The following is a 17,871-nucleotide window of genomic DNA, read 5'->3' as shown; positions in this document are numbered from 1 at the left end:
CTCATAAAGGCCTATTCTTGTCTCAGTGACTTACTAAAAGAAACAGGAAAGATTGGAGCCAAACCCATAAATACTCCAATGGAAACCAAAACAAAGCTCAACTTAGAAGATGGAGACCCTTTAGACAACATTGCACACTATCAACGTCTAGTAGGAAAATTAATTTACTTAACCGTTACTAGGCCTGATATAGCTTACGCAGTTAGTATGGTCAGTCAGTTTATGTATGCTCCCCGTACCTCTCACTTAGATGCTGTTGACCGGATTCTTAGATATCTCAAAGGTGTTCCAGGTCAAGGTATTTGGATGAAAAATAATAATGATAATACTATTGTTGGTTTCTCTGATGCAGATTGGGCAGGAAGCTGTGACAGAAAGTCAACCTCAGGGTTTTGCACCTTCGTAGGAGGAAACCTAGTAACCTGGAAAAGCAAAAAATAATCTGTAACCGCAAGATCCAGCGCAGAAGCAGAATATCGAGCCATGGCATCAACAGCCAGTGAGCTCATCTGGATCAAGCAAGTGCTAGCTAACATGAAAATAGAATGCAGATGTCCTATGAAGATGTATTGCGATAATCAAGCAGCCAGACACATCGCATCAAATCCAGTCTTTCACGAAAGAACCAAACACATAGAAGTTGACTGTCATTTCATAAGAGAAAAAGTTCAATCCGGAGAGATTGAAACCCCTTTTGTCAGAAGTCATGAACAGTTAGCAAACATATTCACAAAGGCGCTCGACAGATCAAATCATCTAAACCTACTTAGCAAGATGGGGTCTATCAATTTATTCAAACTCATCTTGAGGGGGAGTGTTGAAGACCAAAGGAAAGAAGACTTACCCAGCCACTACACTAGTGACCAAAGGTCAAAGGATCAAAGGACCAAAGGGCATGGCCTCAGGTCTGTATAGCTCTCTGCTGTACAAACAAGTCATCATAGGCCTGCAGAAAGAAAAAAGGAGCAACCTTTCTTTCCTAAGGAAGAAAGGTCGCTTCAACCATTCCTAAAAGAGAAGTTAACGTTGACATAGACCATAGGAGCTCTCTAGGTAGCTTGAAGACCGTTACCAGCTCAACTATGTATATATCAAAGCAAACTTACACAAAATAACTTAGAATTCTCATTTATAAAGATTCATTTTTAATCACAGAAATATAATTACAACTTTCACAGAGAAAGACAAGGAGTGAATGAATAGCTCCATTGAAGAAGCAGAACACTAAGAATCCTGATAATAAAGGATTAGTATTAATGTATATCCTTTTCCAAATTGGAAAGTAAAAACTTATGCTTACTCGAAGTTAGTGCAACTCCTTATCCAAATAGGAATAGGAATATATCCATACATGGAAATCCATAAAAAGCCAGGCCAGGACCACGAACTGTGTACTTTTGCTTTCTTATTGACATAAAGAAGGGAAGAGAAAACAACGATGGCAGCAGTAGATATAGAGAGAGGTGGTGGTGCTGGTGGGAAATTCCCATGGAAGAAACAAATTTATGTGTTCTTCTGTTGGATTTTTGCAGCCTTTGGTGGGCTAATGTTCGGTTACGACATTGGGATTTCAGGTGGAGTGACAGCCATGGATGACTTTCTCATCAAATTCTTTCCATCTGTTTATCACAGAAAACTTCATGCCAGGGAAGACAATTATTGCAAATACAACGATCAGCTTCTTCAGCTTTTTACATCTTCACTTTATATAGCTGCTATCTTTTCCAGCTTTGCTGCATAGGTTGTATGCAAAAAGTTTGGTCGGAAGCGTACAATTCTTGCTGCTTCACTGGTTTTCCTATTGGGAGCTGGCCTAAGCTCTGGTGCTCAGAACCTCCCTATGTTAATCATTGGCAGGATTCTCCTTGGTGTCGGTGTAGGATTTGGCAATGAGGCTGTTCCTCTATTCTTATCAGAGATTGCACCTGTTCACCAGCGTGGGGCTGTCAACATTCTGTTCCAGCTTTTGGTTACTGTAGGAATTCTATTCGCAAATCTCGTCAACTATGGAACTGCAAAGTTGCATCCGTATGGTTATAGAGTCTCCTTGGGGCTTGCAGGCTTGCCGGCCGTGTTCCTTTTTTTTGGCTCTTTAATCATAACTGACACACCAACAAGCCTAATTGAGCGCGGAAAAGAAGACGAAGGATATCAAGCTCTCGAGAAGATTAGAGACCTCAGTGATGTTGACTTTGAATTCAAACAAATTCAATCTGCCTGTGATGTATCCCGACAAGTCAAGACTCCATTCTGGAATGTCTTCAAACGCCCAAGCCGTCCACCTCTAGTTATAGGCATCTTGATGCAAGTGTTTCAGCAGTTTACAGGAATCAATGCTATAATGTTCTACGCCCCTGTTTTATTCCAAACTGTTGGATTCAAGGATGATGCCTCCCTTTTGTCTTCTGTGATCACTGGAATTGTGAATGTCCTAAGCACTTCGGTATCGGTTTATGCTGTGGACAAGTTTGGAAGGAGGAAACTGCTACTTCAAGCATGCGTGCAAATGTTTATTAGTCAGGTGGCAATTGGGCTTATTTTGCTACTAAAACTGACAGCATCAGGCTCACTTTCAAAATTACTGGCAGGAATCGTTGTGGGGCTTGTGTGCTTGTACGTTATGTCATTCGCATGGTCATGGGGTCCTCTCGGATGGTTGATACCAAGTGAAACATTCCCTCTAGAGACAAGAACTTATGGATTTGCATTTGCAGTTAGCTCGAACATGCTCTGCACTTTCATTATTGCTCAGGCCTTCTTATCAATGATGTGTAGTATGCAGGCCTACATATTTTTCTTCTTCGCTGGCTGCATACTTGTCATGGGGCTCTTCGTGTGGAAATTGTTGCCGGAGACCAAGAATGTTCCAATTGATCTCATGGTGGAAGAAGTCTGGAAGAAACATCCATTCTGGAGTAGATTCATGGATTAAAGTTAGCTTAGCAGTACGATTTGATCTTTTATTAGAAGAAACAGTAGTGGTAGTTTAGACATTTCGAGTTTGTGTTGTTTGATATTTTTTATTGCTCTGTCATAATTCTAGAAACTTCTTTTTGTCTTTTTTCATAACAAATCAAGTTCCCGGATTAATGCTTTTCATTCATGCTTTTGAAAGTTAAATTTGTTAATTTGATTTGGCGTTCATATCCTGAGGACTAGTAGTATACCAAGCAAAAATGCTGGCAGACTTAAAGATCAAATTGAAATCATGGAGATTCTGATACTGATTAGATATGAACTGACAAGTATCATTTGTATAAATCACAAGAAATAACTAAGAACTAGGGACCTTAATGTAACAAAATACACATAAAACTCTCTCCACCAGGAATGGCAGTGGAACGGGATGGATTTGGCTACGCTTATCTTCTGATTCTGATAAAAATTCAGAGCTGTAGGGTTCTGATGGATACTATTTATTGGAATTTGGTTCACTAAATACTTGTTAGACTTTCATTTCTTCTGCAAGAAATATACAAATATTCTTGGAACTAAAAGTAGTTCGTCCTCAGATCCAACACGCTTATTTTCTTAATACAGTGCATGTTATTATTTGCTCCAAAAATATTCCCTTTCCTCTCCTTCGTACAAACCATTAATAATTCTGGATTGAAATTTACTTAAACACGATATATCATGTTTATAAATTTTATTTTTAATTTTAAATTGAATTATTGAAATTTTATTAAAAATTTAAACAGTAAATAGTTATTTATTAAATAATAAATCTCAATTATTAGTTTTAATTGTTAGAATTATAAAAACATAAATTCAAATTGAACAAAAAACGCGTCGATGCAATAATTTTTACACAAATTACCTTACCATACACCAAATCGTTCAAAATCAATTTTTTTTAATGATATAATACAATAGATGCAAACAGATTCTGGCAACGCTCAATTAAAACGACCACTGAGGAATAACAGAAAGAGGATCTGAATAACAAATCAATTTGAATCCACCAATCTGAAATTATCAATTTTGACTTAGAATCAACTAAAAAAGAAAATTTGATTAAGTGGGGCTAGCTTTTTAAATAAGAAAAAGAAAAGCAAAAGAAAAGCAAATACTACAAGAGCCAATAGAAAACATCCACATAGGATTATATAGATAGATGAGGCGCGCCAAAAATGCCACTCTCGCAAAGCTAACTAACAATGATGACTATGGCTCTCCCTTTATCATCTTCCATTATCACTTCTCAAAAGCTCTCTTTTAGCCTTTCCATTGCTCAAAAGCACCATTTTCTCTCCACCCATTTCGCATTTAGACTCCATTATGCCCGTGGCAAAGTCACAGCAGCTGCACCTCACCTCAAAGTGCAATGCAAGTCTGCAAAAGATTATACAAAGGTTGGGTTTTTTTTATAATGTTTCATATTTTTGTTTTTGGATTTTTGTTGTTTTGCCTTCTTCTTATAGCTTTTGGTTGTTAATTGATGTTATTATTCCTGGTAAGTATTTGCAGAGCGTTTTAACTTCCAATTTAGTTTGGTTCTATGCCCTTCAAAATGTGAACTTAATCTGCTTAATTGGTTGGGGAATTTAGAACATCAATTTGAATTTAGAATGTAGAATATCAAGGCAGATTCTGAAACATATTCTGTTCTAGTAGGATGCACATTTTAGTAAAATGTCTGCAATGGGATTAATTCCATCATAAAGTAATAGCAAATTACATGCCCCAGATTTATCATAGTTCTTTTTCTGGAAGATAATAGTTGCTTTTTAAGTCTTGGGTAATTTAATAACTGCAAAACAATGTATTTAGCTATGAAAAAGCACCTGTTTCTTGCATGATAGTGAGACAGTTGACATGCAGCCTTTATTCATTTGAATTCTCAGCAAAATTCTAAATGTCTTGTAATTAAGATTCCATTTCTGCAATTTTTATCCCATGAATTGAAAATGAAATGAGAGTTGTTGAATGTAATGACGTTTATTTCCCCGCTCTACATTGACCTGCCATACTTTTCCTTTGTGATCAAGTGACAAATAATGAATACTAGATAATATGGACTATTTTCCTGGCATTCATTCTTACTTACTGGTGAAAATATACTGTGCATCAGGAAAATAACAGAACTTTATGTAAGTGTTCATAATTTGGAAAATGTGTTCTAAGGTGGGTTTTCAGTCATGCAGGATCTAGCTTACAGGCAAGATATCACTACTAATTTATGCACAAGCACTTTTGAACATGGAACGAAGAAACTTGAGAGTTTAATTGCTGTGATCCTTATCTTTGTGCAAATTTCGTCACCGCTGCCTTTGGTTGGTTTGGACTTTTGGTCTGTTTCTCCAGCAGAAGCAGTGCTTTACTCTCCAGACACCAAAGTTCCCAGAACTGGGGAACTTGCTTTAAGAAGGGCTATTCCAGCAAACACAAATATGAAGGCTATACAGGTCCTTAGTAATTATAGATGTGCTATTATTTCCTCAAATCTCAATGCTTAATCAATTAGCAAATGATTTTTGCTTTATTGCTTCCAGAATTCTCTGGAGGATATTTCATTCTTGCTCAGAATTCCACAGAGGAAACCTTATGGGACCATGGAGGGAAATGTGAAGAAAGCACTAAAGGTATGCTTAGTTTCTTATATAATCACATCCGGAGATCATATTATAAAAGTGGTACTGTTCAAGGTTTTTAGTTCAGTGCAATTTAATTAGTTATATTACAGTTATCAGGTAGGCATTTGTGCATCTTCTATGATTGGATATTATTTTTTGGAGAGATTCTCTCATGTGCCTTTTAGTCATTGAAGGATTCACATGTAGATCACCATCATTAATTATTCTGGACCTAACCCTTTCATCCTTATGTAAAATGTGTTGACCCGTGTTTTTGTAGTTAGTATACATCAAACTTAATCCACTTATTTTCGTAAACTCGTTACCACTGATCTTATCTTGTTCATTTTCACATCATTTGGCACAATAACTTAATATAATTAGTTTTTTTATTTTCCCCCTTTAACTCAGATAGCAAAAGATGAAAAGGATTCTATTTTGGCAAGTATACCAGCAGACTTGAAGGAAAAGGGATCGGCATTGTATGCATCTCTAATTGATGGAAAGGTATGGGAAGGCACTTTGGAAGATTATTGGCTCTTATAGGTGAGAGAGCCGCCTAGATATTCTTATCTTATCTGGACTGTGGTACATTAACTAGTAAAATAGGGTGGGCTGACCAAAATGCATGCACAAGTATGTGCAAAAAATAGATATACAGTGTCTAGGTGTTTTAATATGCACACACATGCTTATGAACTCTGCTTTGCTTAACCACTGTCTTAATATCTACAGTAATAGGTGAAGAACAGTAACTTTGTGATGCTTTTTTTGAGCAGAATAAATTATAAGAGCATGCAAGAATTAGTATTATGTTATTGACACATGAAAAGCTACCTATTTCTTGATGTAGTACTGGAATATGTTATTCTGCTGTTCCTGTTGTGAGGTACAACAAGAAAAAAGAATAGTATCTTACTGCATCTAAATCACAAATGTATCTACTAGAGATTATTTATCTTGCAAAAGCTATTGAGTCTGTAATAAGAATTTTGTTCCTTTTATTTCAGTAATGTTAGAAGTTGTATTTATCCCACATTGCTTGGTTATTGGGTTGTTATAGTGTATATAAGTGGATTTGGCACCCTCTTCTTTTGAGTTAGCTTTTGGGAATGAGTTCTATCCAAGCCCATTTGTTGTGGTATCAGAGCCGGCCTTTTGTCTGAGATCACTTAGTTACCGGGCTGTTATAGTGTATATAAGTGGATTGGACACCTTCTTCCTTTGAGCTAGCTTTTGGGAATGAGTTCTATCCAAGATCATTTATCAAGTAACAAGAACTTTAGTTTTAAGTAGATATGGTAGAATTTATTGGACTGATAGTAGAGTGCCCCTTTCTGCTAGGGTGGTTTACAAGCACTCATTCAATGCATTAAGGAACAGGATCCAGATAAAGTTTCTGTTGGACTTGCATCTTCACTGGATACAGTTGCAGAGCTGGAGTTGCTGCAGGTAAACATGAGTACATACTCCTCATTAACATTGGATGGTTCTTTTTAAGCAAATGCATTATAAGATATGTGAAAATCAGCTAAAGAATTGATATGCAGTCCCTAAATTATATCTATTAGGATGGTTGAGGAAACTTATGAGATTTACCAAACAAATGATATTTAGCATGCTGGAAATATTGATGTAATATTGTTTTTTGTAACAGGCTCCTGGGTTGCAATTTTTGTTGCCTCAGCAATACTTGAAATATCCAAGGTCATTCCTCTATAGGATTATCATCTAAGCATGTTTCTTTACAAATGAGTGCGATGATATATGATTTTAGGGCTCTCTGGATTGCCATTCTGATCCAAAGATCCACATGCTAAGCGAAAGCAGATATATATTTATGGGGGTATATTTATTATTCTTTTATTTAAATGATCCGTATCATGCACATTTCTATACATGATTGGTGCTATCTATATCTAACTCTTCTAATTGAGTTAAGTATGCTTGTCCAAGAAAAGAAATTTAAATATATTCTTCTACATAATTAAGTGATGATTGTTTTGTTTGAGTGACTACTTTGGAACATTGCATGCTGAGGCAAACAAACCAAAACATGAAAGAAGTCGAACTATGTTTTGATGTAAAGGTTAAAATGACAATGCAATTGCATGCTTTTAGATCTTTTCATTTTGAATAATCCTTGAAGTTAGATTAATTTCTCATGGCACCTAGGATGACTCTTGATCATGGCACCTAGGATGACTCTTGATCCTTTTTTCTTTGTTTTTGTGGGTCAATTTATCTTTTTATAAAATCTTCTATCAAGATAATGGTTGATTTGCAGCTAACCTCATTTTTATGCACTTGGAATGCTAGAAAAATTAATGTCCTCTTCATATGGAGACAAAAACACAAGTAAATATCAACTCGCAAATAAAGGAGCTAAGAAACAAACACACAATATTTTAACATAGTTCGGTCTCTCAGTAAACCTACATCTAGGATCATCCATTATATTAAACAATATTAATATTTTACAGAAACAAATTGTGAAACCATCTCGCTTATACAATTATAGTAAATAGTACATTATGTCCTTCTCATTATCCTCTAAACATAACCATACCATTTTCTATAAAAATAACCAAGTATACCAATAAGAGTGCCTCCTCATATACAAGAGTCTCCAAACATAGATTCATATCTCTATAATAGGCTTGAGCCTCTCAACTTGGCACCAAGCCTCTCTTAATTCCCATTTTGTAGCACTTGTTGTACCTCACAAGTACCATCCTCTCAATTGCACCTTTGTGGCACATCCAAAATACAAGAAGAAGTCTCCTCACTTTGGCCTCACCATCGACTTCCCATGCAAGCATAGCAATTATATATTGCCAATAATCTCAACCAATCTAATTGGCTTTTCTAAGCAAGACTTCCTGTTTACTATTCTTCAAGCTAAAGCAACTTCACAATGAAGTATTCTTTAGCCCAAGTATTCTTTATGGGCTTGGACTAACATGGAGATTACAGTTACATCTCCATAATATAGCTAGTCTTTTATTTGAATGCTTTCTGAATATGCAGTTGATTAATTTAGTATGCTTATAACAGATTTTGTTATGTGCTCAAAATTCAAGGTGTGCTCTTTTTTGTGTTATCTATTAATTGAATACTTTGAAATATTTTACATACTGTAGGCTAACAGGCAGAGGAACTGTAGAATTTACTGTTGAGAAAGCAGATGGTTCGACATTTACCCCTGAAGCTGGTGGTGAGGAAAGAAAGACTGCTAAAATTCAGGTTCGCTAAATTACTTTAACCATGTCTAGACGAATGTGACAAGCAAGAATCATTATAATTCTTTTTCCATTTTGGTTTATAGGATGCATGGTCTAGGCGTTGTACCCGTGAGTCCATGACTCAACTAATACTTTCTTAGGTGTAAAGGCTATGTCAGTTGGTTATTATCTCAAAACTTTATTTATGGAAAAGTTTCTGTATACAAATACTAAGGAGCACAGTGCGCGCACCCTTTATGCTACCAATCCTTTGGGCATGTATCCACTTAAAGTCTTTCATCACCAACAGATGCACCCTTTCCTTTCAAAGAAATAAAGATTCCTAACATGGCCAATTGTGCTAAAAGTTTAATACAATATGAGAGTCTGTATCTTAAAATGTTGTACAATTCTAGCCTGCTGCAACATGTTTTATGAGAGTCTGGAGTTTGCAGGTTGGGGCTAGGCAAGGATTTGTCAGTTAAGTTAATAGTTCTTGAACCAGATTATTACAACTGCATCATCCTTTATGGTTCATTCGATCAGGTTAATGAACTCAAGAACCCCAGAAGTCTTTCGTTCACCCTCTCCACCTTCTCTCTCATGTCTAGTTACAATATCTTTATAACTTTTTGTATACTTGACCAATGGAGGCTTATTGCCGTGGCTGCTACATATAGTTTATGTTCCATTTGCATTAGATTTTACTTGGTGCTTTGGGTTATAACATTTTTTGCTGTGACTGCTACCTTACTCTTGGTCTCTGCTCAAATATTGTGCCTGATTTGCAAGGCATTATAATTTTCATCAATAACATCCGGATCCATATACCTTATCTTGTATGTGACTAAAAATGCTAACTGATTTGCTGAATGTGTAAAATTAACTGATCATTTCACCCATGGATTCAGGTTGTTCTAGATGGATATTCAGCGCCATTAACAACTGGAAATTTTGCAAAACTGGTAAGGTAGTTGAACCTCACTTCAGCCTCATGGATTTTTGGTTTCCAATGCTCTTTCAATTACATTTTCTATACCTTCAAATTAAGGTTTTGCATGACAAGCAATGATGAACTCTCATATGTTGGAATATTTTCCAACATGCATTTTGAAGAAATGAAAAGGCCAATCAGTAGATGTCTATAATTTCCTGTCTCTTCTAGGTTTGATCTTTCTTCATTTTCCCTTCAGATTGCTTCCTCGAGCTTTAATCTTGTGCAATTTATTTTTTAATTTGATGTCTGTGGTTAGTGGACTATATTGCCCCTTTGATAGGAGACTCTTAACTGATAATGCTTCAGGTAGTTGATGGGGCATATGATGGAGCAAAGATCAGCTGCACTGACCAAGCTGTTATTATAGGCAGTGGGAATGACAAGAACACTGGTTATAGTGTTCCTTTAGAAATAAAGCCATCGGGGCAATTTGAGCCCTTATACCGAACAACACTAAGTGTACAGGTAAGAATAACATTCCTGTTTTATGCTCTAGCAATTGCAACTGGCAAAACATAATTTTTCATTGTTGTTGGTTACCATATGGAAGGATGGGGAATTGCCAGTGCTTCCACTATCTGTTTATGGAGCAGTAGCAATGGCTCACAGTGAGGTCTCTGAGGAGTATTCAGCGCCGTATCAGTTTTTCTTCTATCTCTATGATAAAAGAAATGTAAGTCCAGTTCAACTTCTTGTTGAATTAGCTGTATACCCAGAAGAAAGTTTAGAAGTCAGAATTATATTTAACATGCCATACAATTTTGGTCTGATATTATATTCTTCTTCATTTTCCTTACCTGTTAAATTTTTTGTCCATCAAGAGTGCAATTCATGCTTCTTTTTTTTTTTATGCTCATTTACAGTCCGGCTTGGGAGGCTTATCTTTCGATGAAGGACAATTTTCAGTTTTCGGGTATCTCTTTATGTGATTTACTATCTTGTCATGATCTGTATAATTAAGGTGCTTGTGCTAGTGGATTCATTTAATTTAATTTATACTGTTTCTCTTTGCAGATATGCCACAACTGGGCGAGACATCCTTTCACAGATAAAAACTGGGGATATCATCCAATCTGTAAAGTTAGTGGAAGGTCAAGATCGCCTTGTATTGCCAAATGAGAACTGATATTCCTTCTGTCACAGGAGGACTACATGTCATTCTTTGCATTCGTTGCATTTGTAGATTCAATTACTGTCAGACTAGTTTTTGTTTGGAGCTGGTTGTGTTAAAAGATCTTCAAAAAACATCTGTGTTATGGGGCTGCTAATGCTGCATTTGAGCTGATATTGACTCGTCTACGACGGCATATAAATAAGTCCAATATGAGCATTGCAGGATAAAAAGTAATGGCATATATATTACAGCAGCATCAGCCTACTGTAATATATATATATATATATATATATATATATATATATATGCCGTTAATTTTTAGTTCCTGGGCAGAGATGGCAATTTCATCCATTCTGTTGTATTTTATCCCTAGATGTCACAGAATCTTTATTCTGCCAAAACTAGCAGGCTCTGTAATATTTTCACTCATGGCTCTTTAAGAGTTTTCACAGTTGCATTGCCATTGCTCTTTTTAATTTTGTTTAACCCTTTTGTTGTGCAAATCTCAATACTGATACATTAGAACTGTCTCAAGAATGAAGAAAAACTTTTCTCTTCATGTTATCCTTTTATATTCAATAACATTTCAGTTCCTATGAATATAAATTCATTGAAGAATTCAACCGATTAGAGCTTCTAATGGTTTTAATGATGATTCTACACGTATTTCGTGTGTATCTCACTGATGGCTTTAAAAAACCTCGTGAATTGACTTAGATTTAGATTACAGGTGTAGTTCTTGCTGTATTAACCGCATCTTTTGGCGTAACTGGTTATTCCTTACCTTGGGACCAAATTGGTTCTATCATTTGACTCCGTACCAGGATTAAATTCTACATTTGAAAGATAGCCCAAAAAAATATATATTTAATTTAATATATTAAATTAAAGAGACTAATTTCTTATTACAACAGAGCTTTTATATGATCATTAATTACTTTGATTTCCCCAAGGAGCAGAATCCCCTCAAAGCGAATACTGCTCACTGCCAAAATTGAGTCTCAATTGCAGTAGCTTCTTCAAACAAAGGAGGTGGACATCTCTTGCAAAAGGCTCTTCCCATCCACCAAGGAGCCCGACGCTGCTCTGCAGAAAATAGCAATTCCAGAGTTCTAACCAAACCTGAGCGTCCCTCTACCCAAGATTACCAATAGGGTTCTTGAGAGATTACCAATAGGGACAAAACACAGTGAATAAGATGCATATTACAAAAACGAGAGGCAAGCTCTATCAAACGAGACTCATATCAGAGAGTGAATAAGGAGCAGAGCTTGATAGCCTAAACCTAGAGAGAGACGAAGTCCGAGGGGAATGCCAAATCTCAGTATCAAACCCATCGCCTATATTCCAACGGGCTCCAACATAGAGAAAATTTAACCTTCCCAGTATCCCATTCTTCCCAATTACAAAGACGGAAATCACTGAACAATGCTCGAAACAGAAGGCAAAAGTAATTTTATCTCTTGCATGATTTTATTATTAATACAATACATCCAGTATCCTGATTCTCAACCTATTACTACTGCAGGAAAAAAGAAAAAGAAAACCGCAAGACATTCAGCAGGAGCATAACAACTTAATCAGCTATTTATTACTGACAATCTCAGGGCAGTATTTCTACTCCCAAATTACAAATCTACTGTACAAATTGCAAAAGAAACACCCATCAGCAAATTCTTCTCCAACTTCAGAAATTGTGCAGTGAGAGAAGTTGGGGAACTTGCTAAATTTATCTTTACAAAGAATATGCATTATTTAACACCCAAAGATCAGACCATGACACAAGTATGCAGTACATATATAAGCTTCTTACCATTGTATACTAACTGTGCTAGCTTGAAGTGACACATCAACCATCCTGTATGAGGTTCATGTGCATCTGCCTTATGTTTTTGTAATGTTTGTATTCCCAAGCTCCTGTAACTACACTAGTTTGTACAGTGTATTTAGCAGTGCTAAAACAGATCAGGCTTATTCTCTACCTCGGTCAAATAACTAGGTAGCAGGATAGATGCCATCAGAGATCCAGGTGCCTTTTGAGCCTTCCTTCCACATTCCCCATCTCCATCTAATTCTTGGATGATCCGCTTTACATCGAGAGAGGAGGCTGCTGGCAACATTTGGATCTACTTCACAGTGAATGAGCAGTCCAACATCTGACAAATTGGTGCACTTATCCAAGATTGTGAAAATAAATGACAAAGTAACATCAATATCTTGTATAACTAATTGTACAATTACTTCTTTCAACTCCTTCATTTCCATATCATGCCGCAAACCATTAGTGAGAAAACATTTCTCCATATCAGACCAAGCAGCGGACAACAAAGTAAGTGAGCTCACATTCATGAACACATCAAACAGCATCTCCAGGTTAAGCCTAATCATTTCATCAGTTTGAATTGCATATTTCGGAGAGTCAACTGTCAGCCTCTCAACTGAACTATTAGAAGGAAACAAACGTATGAGGCTAAGAATATCGGTCGATTCAAGCTGTAAGATTTTCAAATCATGTAGCTGTTTTACTTTAAACTTATTTGCTTTCCGTATAGAAAGGTAGAAATCAGACAACAATGGAGTTTCCAGAATAAGAGATCTTGGTTCGATGCAATTAAGCTCAAGTTTCAACAGGTTGGGAGCAAAAATAGATAGAGAATTTGGAGCGTTTGACACTGTCCATCGGCATGTTCTAAGGTGATAGAGATGGATCTTTGGTTCTCTAAGTCCTCCAACTCCTACCAAATTGAGAACTTTTAGACAAGGAAAGCAATGGTTAACCTTGCTTAAGTTCTCATCATCTAGTCTTATAGACTCGAGTGTTAAACTTGTAAGCACGGGCATTGGAATCAAACCATCTACTGATAGCCAAGAATTCTTCACCTCAAGCTCAAGAAGACCATGGCCTGCAAATGAAGATACAAAAAAAAAAAAAAAAAAAAAGCAGTTTACATGATAATTTAAACTAAAACACAGTTCCTAGAGAAGTAAAAGAATAATTTAAATGGGGCCGGACTAAAGTTTTCAAGTGTTTTTGGTGGAAATTATACTCTTTCACATTCTCGCTTGCCCACCACTGCTTGCCCATGTTCTAAACAAACAATCCAACATAGAGGCACCAAAAGATGCACAATTGCATAATTACTCAATCCATAACTTAAGGCAACATTTTTATTTCTTCAAACAACGGGGAAAAGATTTTCATTGAGATTAGTTAAGATATATTTCCTCACCATACATGATTTTTTTGTTCTCCCAAATTAACTTACTAACTTGAAAAGAACCTATACTTTACCAATTTAATGCTTTACAAAGTACAGAAAAAAAGAATACCTACATAAATTTATAAATAAGCTAAACACAGGTAAATACATTTCAAGCGTCAAAACTTGTCGAAAAGAATTCATTTCCACTTAATCCTTGCTTTAGAAAAAAAAAAAAAGACCCCAAACACAACAGTCATAAGACCAATTTGAGATTTTTTGCGGTGACCGGATATGATCGCCGATAATTTATTTGATGGACCAAATACAGGAAAATGTTTTCAACGAAACAACAGAGCCTAAAACTACAAGAAAATAAATCTATACACGAGTAAGAAAGCAATCGATCAATATCATTAAAAAAGAACTCACAGCAAGAAGAAACAAGAGCTAAAATCTGAGAGCGTCGCCAACATGCTTGAATCCAGAAATCGGAAATAGAAAGAAATTTCAGCTCTCTACAAACCCTAGGCAACAGCAGCCACTCTTTAACAAACTCAACCTCGCTCAAATACAAATCATCTGACCACTCATCCTCTTCCACATCGTCATACGTTATTCCGCAGAGCGACTTCTCCACACCAATTGTAACAGAATCAACAACCAATGAATCGCTGCGATTCACTAGCCTGTTGAATATCCTCTTGAAAGGAGTAATTTGGTCTTTTGTATTCGGGGACCTTGATTTTAGATATCGGGATAAGGTGCATGTAAGGTTTATTGAACGGATATCGGAGAAGATCAGTTTGTTGAATGTTTTGGAAACGAGCCGGCACCGTGCGAGTTCGGTTGAATCGGTGAGACGAGTTAGGATCTCGAGCAGTATCGGCTCAGGCAGATGCTCCATTGGAAATTGAAACACAACTATAAAGTGAAAAGTAATAAATAAAATATAAATAACAAAAGTAACCAAGGAAGGTGAAAGATTTTAGGCAAAACACATAATTTGGCTCCTGAATTATTAAATTTTGTTTTATTGAGCCCCTGTACATATATTATACTCTATCAAGCCCTTGTACATTTACTTTACATCTCTTTTAAGGACTTATTGTACATATATTTTACTCTATCAAGCCCTTATATATTTACTTTACATCTCTCTTAAGGACTTGTGTAATAGCAGCAATGAGCATGTAATATATGCTTATAATTTTTTAGCGTGAATGTATAAGAACATATGAGTAGGATAAAGATTTCCTATACTCAATGATTAGGACAAAGAGAATTAGTTTACAATAAAACAAGTATATGACAATAAAACGTTATCATTTATATTTCAATCTCTAAATCAGTTTAAGGTTTTATTCTTTTGTGCATGTTTTCAATTAACTAGAATATGACAGAGAGAGACATATAAGGAGAAATTCTTTCGTCTTTAATTCTGTATTTCAGCTCTCGTTGTCTCCGCTCTTTAGGAGAGACAAAAAAGAAATAGATTTATTGAGTTTGTGGTGGACCAACTATTTGAAAAGGTGTGTATATTTGTTCCTACTGGACTTTTTTATTGTCGATTCTTATTACATTCTTTTTATGCTATGTTCTATGATCCCCTAGAGTTTTATATTCTTATATTTTTATAATGACATAATGACGTGGTGATCTTGGAATTTGATTAAAATAATATTGTTAGGGTTATAATTTGAGTTTCGGTTGTTGTTGAATTAATATATGTGCCCTTTATTAGTTATTAACATTAATTGCATAATTTATAGCAGTAACTTGCCATGCATTTGTATTTAGTTATTAAAGTTAGTGATTTCAGTTTGTTTGTTTTCTAATACAGAATAATGTCAACTTGTTATTATGTAAAGGTATTGATACATTATGAAGGGAGGCTTATTAAGACTAATGGTAGTATGTAGGAGGAAAAGTGAAACTAGCAGAGGAATACCTGGACATTGATTTGCTTTCTTATCCAAACTTGTTTTCATATGTTAAAGAATTAGGTTACATAAAGATTAATGGACTATATTATAAAGGTAGGAGTGTTAGTGAGTTTCAGTTATTAATATATGATGCTAGTGTCATGTTAACTTGTGGGCAGCTTAGAAATGATTATGAACTAAATATTTACATCGATCACATAAAAGGAAATGGATTTATCTCATTTAGTGAGACCCCTAATCAACCATTTGTTCAAGTTGGCTTAAGAAGTCAGAACTCTATTGTCACTAAGGATGAGTATACTGCTTTTTTAAGGAGGTTAATGTGAAAGGTAATGTTAGGAAAAATGGAAATAGGAGAAAAAATGTAGAGTTTGATGATTATTAACCTTATCTTACTTTTAATTAATTTGTTGTGTTTGTCAACTTATTGATTGATGATGAGGATGATGAAATCCAAAAGCCTAGGCAAAGGGTAAAAACTACTGGTCTAGAAATTCAACCAAGATTGTGAATGATGAGATATGAGAGCATGTGCAAAATGGAGACCATGAAGAAGTAGATGATGAGGATGAAATAAAAGAAAATTCTGATGGAAGCTCTACTAATAGCAACAAACATATTGACAGTAATGACTTAGGTAGTTACTATAGTTTAACAAATGACAATTGTGGAGATGATGCTAAGAGGAGACCTAGTACTATAGTAAAATATGAAGAGGATGCTATCATACTTGTGTTCTATCTAGAATGGTATTTGAAAATGTTGCTCAATTAAGATATGTTGTTGTAAAGTATGTTGTATTGAAAGGTTTGGATGTACGTTTTGTAAAGAATGGAATAAGAAGGCTAAGAGTATATTGCAAAAAGGGTTGTTCTTGGGTGTTGTTTAAGAGCTATCATAACAAAGATGACACTTCTACAGTGAAGACTTATCATCATGGGCACAAGTATACCAGGGTAGATAAAAATAGGATGGCTAACTCAAGCTTTCTTGCTACATTATTTAAGAATAGAATCATGACAAGACCTAGTATTAAAATTAAAGATATTAAGTCACTTTGTAGACAGATTTCAAGCTTAAAGTTAGCATGATTGTATGCAAAAATATAAAAGGAAAGTGATGTCATCGTACGAATAAGATACCATGTTAACATACTGTTTATGCCAAATATTATGCAAACAAGAACCCTGAAGATTTTATTGCCTTTTAGTACTATAAAGACATATATTTGAAGGCATACACTTATTCTCTACAGCCACTTAGGAAAAAACATATTTGGACTCAAACATGAGCTGAACCAATTCTGCCACCTTCAGTAAGAAAGATGTCAATAAGGCTAAAAAAAACAAGAAGAAAGGACATGGATGAGGTGAAAAAGGTTGGTAAGCTTAGGAGACATGGAATAATAATGACTTGCATATCATGTAAAAGCATGGGGCATAATATGAGAGGATGCCCGAGCAGGATTAAAGAAGCTAGATAAATACTACTTTAATACTATATTTATTTTTTTATTGACCTATATTGTATCTTCTAACTCTATTATATGTAGGTTATTGTCAAGAGAAAGAAAAGTACTAAAGAAGGAAGAAAAAAGTCTAATAACAATCACTCTAGTCAAATTGAAGCAGAAAGTTCTTTTGGGAATGAGTATTATAGTAGTACCAAATATAAAGGAAAATCAACAGGTTGGTTTAATGTCCAATCGTATTTGTTGTTGATTTTAACATTATTACTGTAATGCTCAGACTATGTTTTCTGTTTATGTAGCAAAAATAAAAGGGAAGAAATAAAAAGGTGCTACCAATGAGATT

The 17,871-nt window shown here is 35.4% G+C and overlaps 4 protein-coding genes across 5 annotated transcripts; 3 read left to right on the top strand and 1 right to left on the bottom strand.

The window, feature by feature from the left end:
- Positions 1–1,438: 1,438 nt before the first annotated feature.
- LOC125371064 (sugar transport protein 8-like) lies at positions 1,439–1,741 on the top strand. The gene has a single exon (XM_048378912.1). The coding sequence runs from the start codon at positions 1,439–1,441 to the stop codon at positions 1,739–1,741; it is 303 nt and encodes a 100-aa protein (XP_048234869.1).
- An 86-nt stretch (positions 1,742–1,827) lies between these two features.
- On the top strand, positions 1,828–2,993 carry LOC8271142 (sugar transport protein 8). The gene has a single exon (XM_002530144.4). It carries the CDS (start codon positions 1,841–1,843, stop codon positions 2,930–2,932), a length of 1,092 nt encoding a protein of 363 aa, XP_002530190.2. The 5' UTR covers positions 1,828–1,840; the 3' UTR covers positions 2,933–2,993.
- A 1,127-nt stretch (positions 2,994–4,120) lies between these two features.
- Positions 4,121–11,475, top strand: LOC8271141 (peptidyl-prolyl cis-trans isomerase CYP37, chloroplastic). Of its 2 annotated transcripts, none has more exons than XM_015725993.3 (12): positions 4,121–4,355; positions 5,148–5,408; positions 5,496–5,585; positions 5,988–6,083; positions 6,921–7,028; positions 7,234–7,283; positions 8,720–8,822; positions 9,712–9,765; positions 10,104–10,262; positions 10,348–10,470; positions 10,661–10,710; positions 10,812–11,475. In XM_015725993.3, the coding sequence occupies exons 1-12, from the start codon at positions 4,161–4,163 to the stop codon at positions 10,921–10,923; spliced, it is 1,401 nt and encodes a 466-aa protein (XP_015581479.2). In that variant the 5' UTR covers positions 4,121–4,160; the 3' UTR covers positions 10,924–11,475. The 2 variants fall into 2 exon arrangements, with proteins under 2 accessions (XP_015581479.2, XP_002530189.2); XM_002530143.4 differs by having other exon boundaries at positions 5,140–5,408.
- A 999-nt stretch (positions 11,476–12,474) lies between these two features.
- Positions 12,475–15,057, bottom strand: LOC8271140 (F-box/LRR-repeat protein At4g29420). The gene is made up of 2 exons (XM_002530142.4): positions 14,544–15,057; positions 12,475–13,814 (listed from the first exon to the last, which is right to left on the bottom strand). Exons 1-2 carry the CDS (start codon positions 15,016–15,018, stop codon positions 12,907–12,909), a joined length of 1,383 nt encoding a protein of 460 aa, XP_002530188.1. The 5' UTR covers positions 15,019–15,057; the 3' UTR covers positions 12,475–12,906.
- Between the last annotated feature and the right edge of the window lie 2,814 nt (positions 15,058–17,871).

Source organism: Ricinus communis, chromosome 9 (assembly GCF_019578655.1).
Source record: "Ricinus communis isolate WT05 ecotype wild-type chromosome 9, ASM1957865v1, whole genome shotgun sequence".
NCBI lineage: Eukaryota > Viridiplantae > Streptophyta > Magnoliopsida > Malpighiales > Euphorbiaceae > Ricinus > Ricinus communis.
This window is presented reverse-complemented; position numbering and strand designations above follow the sequence as displayed.